This window comes from Sinohyriopsis cumingii, chromosome 10, assembly GCF_028554795.1.
Source record: "Sinohyriopsis cumingii isolate HCF-2022 chromosome 10, ASM2855479v2, whole genome shotgun sequence".
NCBI classification, from domain to species: domain Eukaryota; kingdom Metazoa; phylum Mollusca; class Bivalvia; order Unionida; family Unionidae; genus Sinohyriopsis; species Sinohyriopsis cumingii.
The window spans coordinates 411,019-424,571 of record NC_142970.1 but is presented as its reverse complement, the minus strand read 5'-3'; the positions used below and the strand labels follow the sequence as shown (position 1 = coordinate 424,571).

Genomic DNA, 13,553 nt, shown 5'->3' with positions numbered 1-13,553 from the left:
ACTGTATGGCTTGTTTTACTACTAAGATATTTTTCTATTCATCGAGCCAATATTAACTTTTCTGTGTTGTACCAAACTGAAGTTACAAGTTCCGAAACTTAAGATTTTCTCGAATTTTGTCTCTTGGGACAAGTGCATGCACATGTGACAACCAGTGAAACGAGCTACATGTATCATGTTTGTGACTCTACAATACATCCCTTCTTTAAGCACAGAACAGTGGTAGATGCAAAAGTAAGATTTTACTTACCATTAACTCGATTCAACTTTAGGAATCCTGTTCAATGCAAGAATTAGACAATGTCTTCTTCAATGCAATACATTGTATACATGTGACTATTTTCAAAATAGGTAAACATAGGTGTCAACTTGTACAGTTTACCCGTAATTTGTAAGGTTTTTTCCTTTTTCATCAGTGTACGGTTGTACAATCGTTTTGTACATTTTTTTTGATAAAAAAAAAAGTTTTTCCGTTTTGTGTACATCCGGGACTCTGGGCATAAATTTTTTTTAGCATGAGAATTCAGTGCGATTATGGTGGCCCGAAACAACCAATCAAATCATACTCAAAACCGCGCTTTTCCTTTGATAATGAAACAATTTTCATTCATGGTTCAACTCCAGTGCATGAAAATCTTGTCGTTTATCACTCGGAGATTAGACGCTCACTCTTATTTCTAAAATTGACTAACTACCTGTGTAGTAAGTAGGTTTTCTTATTTTATACATTATTTTATTATTTATACTTATTACTATCAAATGCATAAAGTTTGCATCCATTTTCATACTTTACATATTGTGGGAATCATGTTGGTGTAACCGTAATTCGTCCGACTTGTCTCTGTGGAGATAAAGTCGATTTACTAACATTTTTAACAAAATACTAATTACAAATAAATACTCAACTGATTTTAGCACCGTCACTTTATCATGCTGTTATAGTTTTTAGTTAAGTTTGTCAGATAGGTAATGCAAACAGGATGATGCACTGCCATAATGACTGACATTGTACAGATAATGAGTGACTCGAAGATATGTAACAATGCCAATTTATGTCAAGTTTGTGACCAAAATTGGCACACCATATAACAAATTCATAACTTTTCAAACACCAGATATGCAATTTTAATAGAAACAATCAACAGCTTAAGAGGTATAAACTTCCTGACTGTTACTTTGTAAAAAAATATATTTTCAATTTAAATTTTTTTACAGCTCCTGGCGTAATATCTTGTTTTTTTTTTTTGACAAATATAAATTTTTAACATACTTGTAATCGGGAGATCTTCCTCTATCACACCCTAATCTAAATTTTTTAATTATTTTGTATTTATTTCTCTCATCTAGTTGAAATATTCCATCTACCAAATGGCTGGGCCTAACTCAAAGAAACGCAAGCTTGAAGACAATGACAGAGGTTGTGGCAAGTTTCAGGCCGATTGGATTAAAGTCTTCCCTGGCATTGTAGATGTATCCAAGTCAGGATCTTCACATGCTTTTTGTAAAATATGCAGTAAAGACATTGAAGTTGTCTTCTGAGCATATATGATCTGGAGGAACACTTCAGAACAAAACTGGATGAAAGATATTTTGACATGAAGAAGGAAGCATCCATCAAAAGCTTCTTTGCTTAGCCAAAGCGGGAAGATGATAGTGTTATAAGTAAAAAGAATGAAATAGTTTCAGAAATGTAATTAATTATGTGTCATAATAATTTGTGTATAGCATTTGTTGTGTTAAAACTGTCGATCTTATGTAATGTATGAATACATTTTTTCGTGTAAAGCTTTTTTGGTCTTTGTAAAGTTTTTATTGGTCTGGCATACAGGTTTTCATTTCAAAGGGTTGACACCTATGGGTAAACTATGCAGCACACTCGTTAATGCCGAAATGTGATTGGCTCAAAAGGTTATACTTATTGTCACATGAGCTTGGACTTGTCTCAGCAGTAAATATTCACAAAAATTGCACGTTTTGGAGCCCGTAACTTCAGTTTGGTACCATGTAGAAAAGTCAATGATGGCTTGATGAATAGAAAAATATCTCAGGAGTAAAACCAGCCATATTGTATGGTCGCGTGCTTTTAATGACGATAACAGCAGAAGGAAATCTTGAGTCATGGATGGAATGAAGTATTTTGGAAGTTACGTACCTTCTCTATTATATATAGAGAGGGTCCCATGTCAAAACGGGTCATGGGGGTAATCTAATGTATTTTTGTCACTCTGTATTATTGTTTTTCTTCCTTCAAATGATTGTTTTTTCCCTCAACATAAAGCTCGCGTCGAGCACCTGTGTTCAATACATGAAACATAAACAGAGTAACTGTATTCCATGTTAACTCCCTTTGCAACTTGCCTTTGTAGAGCCTTCCCTGTAAAAACTGGAAGAAACAAAAACTTTCTCTCCATTGTAATCTAACACAATCAATTTGTATACTGATCCATTTGACATATGTGGCCTACATCCCCTAGTGCAACCCACGTGCTTCGAAACAATGTAAACAAAGCGTAAGGTAACAGATTAACGCAGAAAACAATGAAACGTACTAACAATACCACAGCTGAATAACGTGATCACATGAATGGCTATAGACGGTCTCGTTTGGATACGTTCAACTTACCTAAAAAGCAGATGATAACTGGCCAAGAGCTTTTGTATGTCACGGGCCTGACAAGCTTCCCTAATCACTGTTCTTGAACTGTACTTATTTAATAAGCATATGAGATCATATTCGCGTTAGACACACATCAGACCGTCTGTCACATAAATTACACACCGCGGATTAACCTAGTCCTTACCACGAAAAGTAGTTCCCATTCACGTCTATCATTTATTGAAGAGTCTCGAAGAGAATATTCATCTGTTTGTAAAACAAAAGTCTCCACCATTTTATATTTTTTAATTAAGATATTAACAATGAATAGACAGTTACTACATTTCAAATAATAAAGTATATTCTTTCGCAAGTGAGGCTGCTAATTATGCTAAAAATGTATGACGTCATTGCGCCAAGGGACTATACTACTATTGATTATTTCCAAAAATGGGTGGACTGTTCTATTTATTAAAAGGCTGTTCAAGCTGTATAGCAACATCATTGACTGTACAATTCTATGTAAAAATTTCATTTTTATACTAATATTAAGAGTTAATTTCAAAGCATATAAAATATATATCCCAATGGTGGTTTGTACACCAAAATATTAATAACTGATAAAATTAGTCACCCTTTGCAATGGTATAATGGTTGGATCTTAGAGATGCTTTTTGACGTTACTTACATTGTCCGCAACCACGTGGTGAAATTTTTGCTGGCAACAGGGATTCAGCCAAACGAAGATAGCACGATAATCATGAAATAGATATAATCATAGATAATCATGAAATAACTCTTCTTCATCGGTGATTTTCTTTTTCAGAAATGCGAAAACTAGGTAGGCACCATAGTGCAGACGTCTATATATATTTTTGGTCAGCCGTTTTCAAGTGAGTGCATAACCGAGAGATGGTAGAGTTTAATGTTTAATGAGATGGGGCTGTCGCTGTTAGTAGCATAGGGAGTATCTTTAGTCCCGCAACTGTCGAATGAGTGGGGCCCAACATTCCCATGAAACAAGCTTGTTTTTTTTGTGTGGCTGGGTCGAAGTTCTTGCTATGCTGCTGGGGTAGCTTTCAAGCACAGTGTTTGAATGAACTGATTCAGTTTTAACGAGAATAGGCAGGGAACGTGATGAGGCAAGTACAGCGAATTGCAGGTATGAGAAAATTTAACAGGGCGGGTAGGGCGTTCTCGTATCCCATGCCTTATACATAACATATGTATGTATATTTAATCTCACACCGTGTGTGAAAGAAGTACATATTTCACACAGTCTGCAACATATCAGCATAATGGTAAAGGTAAACCCAAAGGAATGTTTTTATTTTGCATCAGTGCACATGGATGATCTTTTATATAGATCTTACCAAGTATTATGTCAAATCTCAACCTGTTTCTCAGAAAGTGTCACGTGTATACTTATATCAAGAGATTTATTTAGTTGTTCAATATACATAATGTTTCCATTGAATAAGAATCAACATAATATTATATCATTTTAAACCTAAGTAGCAGGGAAGAGCAAAAAAAAAAAAAAAAAATAAAAAAAAAAAAAACACAATAAGTTTGGTAGAATTCATAAAGTTTATTTCCCTGGCATGCAAAGAGAAAATTAAAAAGAACTTACAGTATTGTGAATTAAAACCCAAATGTTCTGTCTTAAGTCCAAAGGTATAGAGTAGTCCCAGTGAATTCCAGTGGTGTTCAGAATTCTAGCCTTGTACATGCTGAAGTACTAATAGCCTGGAACAGAGTTGATGTGCATGTAACACAAAGATATAATCCAAAATGTCTATAAATGAATTCACAATAATCCCAAAATAGTATATTTAGTTTAAAAGTCAAAAAGCACTTTGCAGTCCCAATCAGTAATTGAAATAAATACTCTTAAATTAAAATCTAAACACAAAAAAATGATTCTACTAGAGATGTTAATAATGAGTAATTCTAATAAATGCAACCCTAGTATAAAAACCAATGACACAGCTAGAGGACCAGATTGAGGATCATTGGAAATTTCCATCAGACTAAACAAATTTTGTTTCTGGAATCTTCATGGGTCAGAATCAAGACTGTATCTAGAACTCAAAACCAACTGAATATGCTTGCCTAAAAATAATAATCTTTGTATAAAACCTACAATCATATATAAAAATTAGCTATGAAATATGTTGTTTGCACAATATTATAGATTTTACACTGTGACTATGTCTGCAGTAGGCTCATGTTTAGGAAGGTTGATGATAAGAACAGGCTTTTGGATCATGGATTTATTAATCGCTTCAACAAATATTAACTTTTCTTGCATTATATACTTTGATCAGTCATTGTTGTGCCTGACCATAGCATGGTTTACTCTTATTTTTTCTCCATCTACTGAAATATTCTGGTCCTGAACATTGTACAAAATAGTAGAAAACATGCTGTAGTCTGACTTTAAAATTAATGATGTAACACAAGAATTTATTGCTGATATTAATAAATCTGCTCTTTGCTGTACAAGTGCATGTGGTACTGATATGTGTTGAATTTCTTAGCAAGAAATGGGCATGGATATTTGTGACTGTTGTTTTTTTTTTCTTCTTCTAGATCACCTGTTTGTTTTATTCTTTCTAGATCACCTCACTTTTTGACCTGACATGACAACTTCTTTGCAGACCAGCATTAATATAGTCATCACCCTGGGTAAAGATGCTAAGGTTCCAGTCTTGATTGTTGAAATTAATTTGGCACAGGGAGAAAATTATGCAATGCATTTTCTTTATATTATTTGTTAGGGAGAGGAAATAGGGTGTCATTTTCCACACCCTCGTCCAAAGGAGTTCCCAAGATCCCTAAATCCAAAAGTGACCCTGAACCAAAACTAGACAATTTTGTGAAGAACCCTGTAATGAATAGGAGGAAGAGCAATGAGCAAGCAAGCCAGCCAGAGTCAACAAAGATGAAAAGATCTAGGAATGGGGGCAGTAATCTGGAATTAGACTTAAACTTATCATCAATGGGGGCAAAACCAAAAGCCCTGTTTCAAGATTTCGTTTCTCATGGGGATATACCGAAGAATTTGCAGGAAGCTGAAGATGATCACAGTTTTGATACCAAGTCACCATGCAGCAGTTCAGATGCAGAAAACTTTGAAGAGGATTTGAGTGATTCACACATTCCTCCAAAATCATCACCATCATGTAGAGGGTAATCAAAAAACACCATATTGGCTTATATAAAATGCTGGTCAACTAAAAACTGCATTGATTTAGATCTGCTGCAGCATCCAAAATGTTAAATTTTGAGATTACTATTATGCACACAAGAAATATAGACTTGGAACTGAGGTGAATATTCTGAATTTAATCACGAAATTAAGCAATAGAACTCTTTATGCAAGTTACATAGTAAAATCACTCATACATACTCATCACAGTAAGCAATGTTTACATTCCAAATTAGCATTATATAGCAGATTTTCATCATTTATGTAGCACAGAAGTCCAGTCTATGATATTAAATATGGCTGTATTTAATAAGGCTGGCATTAGGTAGCACAGGTGGCGCTCACCAGATAATATGTACTTTTGAGAGAGTGACGTATGTAAGGTGAAGTAGTTCGCATTTAAAACATGCACAGTGGAGAGAATGTTTGCATACCTCTATGCTACATTAATGTAATGTGGATGATATTTCTTTTGGATATTGTACTTTTGGAAATTTTACATGATTTAAACACACTGCTAACTAAAATGACTGCTCCCTTGTGTTAAAAAATCAGTCTGAATTGGTCTAAAGTACACTATACATAGCAGCTATTAAAATAGGGAAAATGAATTTTGCCAGACTAGACAATACCAGCTTCTGAAAGTGCAATGAATGAATTACCAAATATATAAAATGTAAAAAAAGTTATCGGCTCTTTTTTACACAATTGACCTCTGAAGTTCAGGAAGTGAAAATGACCAAGTAGAGCTAGCACTTTTTTGAAAGGTGCACATTTGAAGTAAGGCCAAGCTGTATACTCTATAACCCATAGTACACCCATCAATCATACATCAAAATAAAGGGAATTAAAGGTTCTTTGCATTATACCTAAGATATACAAGGTCTTTTTTAAATAGCCAGTATAACCAGTGCGGAAAGCCGGGGACATTCTATTTCTTTAAATTCCTAACCCTATGCAAAATGCGAAACTGTATAGCGTCACCACAGGACTAACACTTGTACAATACAGACCCTTCTGAGTGTATGATTAGAGTTTAGTGAGGTAGCTATTTCCAGGGAATGCATGCAAATATTTGTCTATTTAATGTGCTCTTGTTTTGATGACTTCAGTCCTGCAGTACATTGATTAGACCTGCAGAGTGAAAGTTAATTTCCAGAACTGTTTGCCATTTATCTTTATCCTGTCTGACTTGTGTCCTTTGAAAGAGTCTATCTTCTGAAGATTTGTGCAATTTTGAACTTTTATATTTTTAACTGAACTTTTAATCAGCACTTTATAGCTAGGATAATGCTGATGTGCTGTTAAACCTTACACATGCACACACAAAGAACCTGCATGAATATTTATAACTCTAAATGATAATGGAAATGCTTGATTATTAGAAATGAAGTGTTTAATTTAAACAAGTTAATTAGTTGGCACTCTGCCTTAGAAGAACAAGATGCTTGCTTTAACATCTAAACAAAGCACTACACCAGGTGAAATTATAAATGTTTCGAGTGATTGAAATATGTTTTTAATAAACAATGGTATTGTCTGCTATTACATGGTTGCAAGTATAATCTGTAATTCAAATGCATATAATGTAGTGCACTTCTCATAACACTCTGTACATTTACATAAATTAAAGAAACACCCAGCAATTAAACAATGAAATGCTTGCCTTGATATCTATTTTGAAAATAGTGTTGTATTGGCTGCAATTAAAGAAGTTTGGGAATGATGGAAATTTAGCTATATGATGGTAATGTCAGCTGTTACATGGAAATTTAGCTATATGATGGTAATGTCAGCTGTTACATGGAAATTTAGCTATATGATGGTAATGTCAGCTGTTACATGCTTAATTTCATGTACTAATGTTCAACTGATGTAACATTCTTTCCTGCTGTGTTGATTGACCCACCTAAAGAAAATCGAACAAAAGTCTTGTTTGAAAAAAATGACACATGGAGAAATTCCCAGTGTTTCATGAAAATCACTAGTTACCAGGTTATTCAGAGATATATTCAGTTTATCATTTGGTCATTTGGATCTAAGCAGAGTAAATAAAACTTTTATATTAAAATGTCTCCAAATGCTATGCTCTAGTAATGTCCATCATTTGAGAATATCCTTAAATGTGTTAAAATGGTGATGAAGTCAAGTGTGATATTTCAGACCTGAACTTTCTTTTAACTGATGTGAATAATTACTTATTATATGAATCTCAGTGTTCCACTTTCCAGGTCCTTCGTCAACAATCCATCTGAAGACAGAGAAATATTGGAGATCCTTTATAATGTCAAAAACAGCAAGAAAATCCGCAAGCAGGAAAAGCTAAGGGATCAGCTCTCTAACATCCAGCATAGAGTCAAAATGGTATAAATTACTGTATTTTGTTGGTCATTAGGTGACACAAATTTTGTTGTTTTTTTCTGGGCCAAAATTTATCAGATTACATCATTTGATGTCCTAAAAGAAACAGGAGAAAAAGTCTCCCAAGCAGTGAAATTATAATAGTGTGCTGTTGAAAAGGATAATTTTTTGTTTTGGTTAGGTTTGGGTAATGAATGTAAAACACACACTACTTGCATAGTTGTTGTGTTTGATATGTGTCTGTCAATCAGAAAATGCAGCTTTACCTGTATTAAAGCTATGACTTTGGGGGTGCTCACCAGTTATTATGTACTTCTGAGAGAGTGGTGTATGTAAGGTGAAGTTGCTTGCATTTGAAACATGCACAGTGGAAAGAATGTTGGCATACCTCTATGCTACTTTGATGTAATGTGACTGACATTTCTTTGTATATTGTACTTACAGAAATTGTACATGATCTAAGCACACTGGTAACTAAAATGACTACTCTCTTATGATAAAAAAATCAGCCTGAATTAGTCTAAAGTACACTATCTTTAGCACCTATTAAAATAGGGAAAATAAATTTTGCCCAACTAGACAATACCAGCTTCTGAAAGTGCAATGGAAAAATTACTGCATATATAAAATGTAAAAAAGTTGTGTTTTTTTTTAAATACAATTTACTTCTGAAGCCCAGGAAGTAAAAATGACCAGGTGGAGCTAGCAGTTTTTGAAAGATTCACATCTGGAGTGAGGCCAAGCTGTATCCTCTATAACCCATATTACACCTATTAATTATACACAAAAATAAAGGGAATTAAAGGTTCTTTGAACAATACCTAATATATACAAGGTCTTTTTTAAGTAGCCAGCATAACCAGTGAGGAAACCCAGGTAAATTCTTTCTCTTTAAAATTCTAACCTATGCAGAATATGAAACTGTAGAGTGCCACCTTTGTGTGCCATCAAAGAGAACTGCTTTATTGGTAATCTCCCTTTGCTGTATAATTAGTGACTGAATATCTACACCACAAGCACATTTTGTTTTCATCACCTTATGTAAACGAAAAACGTATAGTCAACACTAGAGCTGGGTACCATAAAAAAAATTTTGCAGCAGTATTCAGAATGTGCTGCGAAACATATCACGGTGTACCTCTATTACAGACCAACAAGTTAATGTTTTGGGGCAGGGGCCTGTCACTTTTTTGTTTAATTTCTGCCTGTCAGTAGCTAAACAAAATCATACTCAGATTTATAATAATATAATCCATATACTATCAATGATATTATTTTCAAAACAGGAATTATCTTGATATAAAAGAAAGAAAATATTTCAACTCAAAAAAGAAAATCGCAGCCCCACTCACCTATCCACCCACCCCATCCCCAGTTCAATGACCAATACCTTATAATACATGGTTTTCCTATGTGTATGTTAATTGTTGTACAAAATGTAATTTAAAAAGCTGTAATTAAAGTGGAATGATTATGCTTACACTATAGCTGATACTGTGAAAGACATTGTGCTGACATTAGAGAACCTATTTATTAAAAATAGTAAGTGTTAATACTGTAGCCTATAATGTTCTGGCTATAATAATGAAATAATAGGCAAGGAAACTTTGGGTAGAATGTTAATGCCCAGCCAAGATATTTATCAGATGGGGCCAGTAAATATAAAACGTTCAACAAACAACATATTTTGTGGTCTTGAGAAATTATGTAAAATTCAGACAGAACACAAGTGTGCTATTTAAAATTATAGGATGATTCACGGTCTGATAAAGGAATACTTATACTTAACATATTCCCATATGCTTGTAAAGAACTAAAACAAGATAAATGTTTTTGGGGGGGTATCCAATATTTTTCCAACTGTTGGAATTGGCTACCTCATTGGCATATGTGACAAGTGTCAAAAGTGATTAAAGGATCATAATTACATTAACCATTAATTTGGGACAGATACAACAATTTTGTATAAAAGAAAGAATAACTCTTATTTGGTTTGTAACTTTTGAATTATTTGGTTAAGAATAATAAAAACAAACTGTTTATTTCATGAAATTTGTATAAATTGTTTTTAAAAAAATCCTTGGGAATTTCTGAACAATCCTTGAAAGAAACTACCTACATACCAGTACATGTACATTAAAAAAGTACTTTGGTATGTACCACTGTAACAAATACCATGGTAAACCGGTACAAAGGTAATACTATACACTTATAGTCAACGCTATTGTAAATGACATTTTAAATATCACTCTCTAGCATCATTGGTTCAGAGCCCAACTATTAATCCACACCATAAGCATTACATTTCCTTTTACCCATATTTGTGAGACTTTCAGAGTGTATTCATTTGTAAATGTAAATATCCAGCTGACAAGGTAACTGATAGACCCTTGATAATTTGTATATTAATATACAAGTACAAATATCCAGCTGATGATGTAACTGATAGACCCTTGATAATTTGTATATTAATATACAAGTACAAATATCCAGCTGATAAGGTAACTAATAGACCCTTGATAATTTGTGTATTAATATACAAGTACAAATATCCAGTTGATAAGGTAACTGATAGACCCTTGATAATTTGTGTATTAATATACAAGTACAAATATCCAGTTGATAAGGTAACTGATAGACCCTTGATAATTTGTATATTAATATACAAGTACAAATATCCAGCTGATAAGGTAACTGATAGACCCTTGATAATTTGTATATTTATATACAAGTACAAATATCTAGTTGATAAGGTAACTGTTAGACCCTTGATAATTTGTATATTAATATAAGTACAAATATCCAGCTGATGAGGTAACTGATAGACATTTGATAATTTGTATATTAATATAAGTACAAATATCCAGCTGATGAGGTAACTGATAGACCATTGACCAACTTGGCATATATTAAATGAAAGTAAACTTGGACTTCTATAATTTTGTGTAACCTCATGGATTCCCACAGCTGAACAGGTTTCAAGTGAGTAGCATGGTCACAGAGTGCCAAGTGCCACAAATAAAAGAATACTGGACTCTGCTAGGGCACTGAACACATAAAATCAACATCTCAATCAAAGGAGTTATGAAATGCAAAAACAAACTGGCTGCTGCCTTTACAAGCGTGGACTTATTTCCAATGCACACTTGCTAGATCACGTGGGAAATGTAACTTATAAAATAGATCTGGGTTGAGAATGAGGCAAATATAAGTCCATCAGATTTGTATTGCATGAAACTGAATAGTATTTATACCAGTTGCACAACATAATACAACTATGGTTTGTTGAGACTTGCAGTTGTTCAAATTTTCATTTCTTTCTGTATTTCTTTGTATTTCTTCATTTTTGAAGATATTCACCAAGAACAATAAAACATTTAAGCAGTAACAGAGTTGCCCAGTTTGTCAACCTCACTCTCTTTCCCAAAACCATCTGAGTTAATTGGATATAAACATTAATTGGATACCACTCTGGTTGCCTAGTGGTCAGAGCATTTGCCTTGGATGCAGGAGGTCATGGGTTCGATCCATGGCCAAGTAATACCAAAGACTTAAAAAATGGTACTAACAGCTGCCTTGTTGGCCACTCAGCATTAAGAGGTTAGTGTTAGGTCTGGTTTGCCTGGTGTCAGGATAATGTGACTAGGTGGGACATCATGCTACATGTCTGCAACATAATGCCTCACTCCTAGACATCACTATGAACTGCCACACTGCAGACATCAGAGTGATATGACTGAATTTTTTTTAAAGTTACGTTAAAAATCCAAATCACCACCCCACCCCACCCTTAATTGGAGGGGGCCCTAAGTGGCTGAATGGTCTAAAGTGCTCACCATTACAGATCACTGCCATCTCACCTCTGTCTGTGTTGGTTTGAGTCTTGGGCTCAGCAAATGTGGGTATGTGAGAAAGCTTGCCAGTAGCTTCTCATGAGTCAGTGGTTCTTTCCAAGGTTTTCTTGGGTTCATCCTCCACCATTTATACTGGCTGCCATTTATAACATATCTTGTGCTGAAAAAATCACATTAAACTCTATGACAACAACAACTGCCATTAACTGGATACAGATCTGCAGTGCTGTTTTTATGAAAATGAACTAAAACCATCTGTTGATCTTTTCTGGACTCTGAAGTTTTCAGAAATAATCATATCCCATATAGTGTTTTGGTTGTGAGGTTAATAATAAGCTTGGAATGCAACCAAATTGTAATTGTATTGTTGAAAATAATGTGAAGCAAATTCAAGTTATGCATTATGGTAACATATATTCATATTTATTAGCATGATATGACCTAGATGTCGTATTTAAATACTGTTGGATAAGACATATAGGATCTCTGATATTTTGTTAACTTTGTTTTGAGTAGGGTCTGTTCCTTGCATTTGTTTCTCAAGTGAGTTTTAATTTGGTTCAGTTCTTAAAAGTTCAGCTTTAAAGCTCCAATCCCTGAAGACATGCTTCTTAATTGCATTGGCTATCGCAGTGTAGGGTAATGAGCTCTAGGCAACTGTTCATATGGAGAAAAATCAGGATTTGCCATTTACATGTATGTTAGTATAGTCACTAGTGATTGCTAAAAATGTTGGAGGAATCTGGCTTTTAGCTAGACCATCAGTTTGGTTTGGAATTGTGGGGTTTAATTTTTCAGCACATCATATGTGGCTATCACTATATTTGGTCAAGGAAGAATATGGGAAGACCCCATGAAGAACCACTGACCTATGGGAAGCTAATAGCAAAGCTTTGTCACATGAACTCTGGTTGAGCCTAGACTTGAACCACACAGGTTAGTTTTGAGTGATCTGTAAAGGCAAGGCCTTTAGACCACTCAGACATCCAGGGCTCCTAATGCATCAGAATTGTGAAAACAAATGAATAAAAGAAACCCAGAATTAATGCAAACTTTTGCAGTTACTTTTTGAGCTGTATTAGTCATAGACCAGGAGAGCTGTGGATGGCCTGTTTTCTCTTGCTCATTCTCTGTCAGTTCATTTAACGCAAATTTTTGTATTCATCCTTAAGTAATTGGAGGATTGCAATGAAACTCTGCACACAAATTCAGCCCATACTTGAGTTGGTCATAAATAAAAGTGGTGCTGCTTGGACATTCATTATTGCTGCCACAATGGCCACCTTGAAAATCTTGTTAGTACTCCTAAATGGATGATCCTATTAACATGGGGTTTTCAGTAATGACTTCAGATGATGTGTAGTTGTTCCGAAATAATATGGTTCTTACTAAATGCAAATGGTGTTAATCTGATGTCTCATTGGTACTAAATGCAAATGGTGTTAATCTGATGTCTCATTGGTACTAAATACAAATGGTGTTAATCTGATGTCTCATTGGTACTAAATACAAATGGTGTTAATCTGAT

General features: G+C 34.3%; 2 protein-coding genes across 5 annotated transcripts in view; one reads left to right on the top strand and one right to left on the bottom strand.

Moving 5' to 3' along the window:
* The window catches only part of LOC149789477 (uncharacterized), a 34,636-nt gene extending 31,692 nt beyond the window's left edge, over positions 1 to 2,944 (bottom strand). The window contains exon 1 of one of the 2 annotated variants that reach the window (XM_089971484.1): positions 2,802 to 2,944. The gene's annotated coding sequence lies outside the window, so the exon portion shown is untranslated. Of the gene's footprint in view, positions 1 to 2,623; positions 2,777 to 2,801 lie in introns of those variants that run through there. The other variant, XM_089971483.1, reaches the window with a different exon arrangement.
* A 317-nt stretch (positions 2,945 to 3,261) lies between these two features.
* Positions 3,262 to 13,553, top strand: part of LOC149789476 (uncharacterized) — a 287,180-nt gene continuing 276,888 nt past the window's right edge. For 2 of the 3 annotated variants that reach the window (XM_089971480.1, XM_089971478.1), the window contains exons 1-3: positions 3,262 to 3,758; positions 5,380 to 5,791; positions 8,042 to 8,174. In XM_089971480.1, coding sequence (XP_089827606.1) covers positions 3,734 to 3,758; positions 5,380 to 5,791; positions 8,042 to 8,174 — 570 coding nt within the window. In that variant the 5' untranslated portion in view covers positions 3,262 to 3,733. The remainder of the gene's footprint in view (positions 3,759 to 5,379; positions 5,792 to 8,041; positions 8,175 to 13,553) is intronic. The other variant, XM_089971479.1, reaches the window with a different exon arrangement.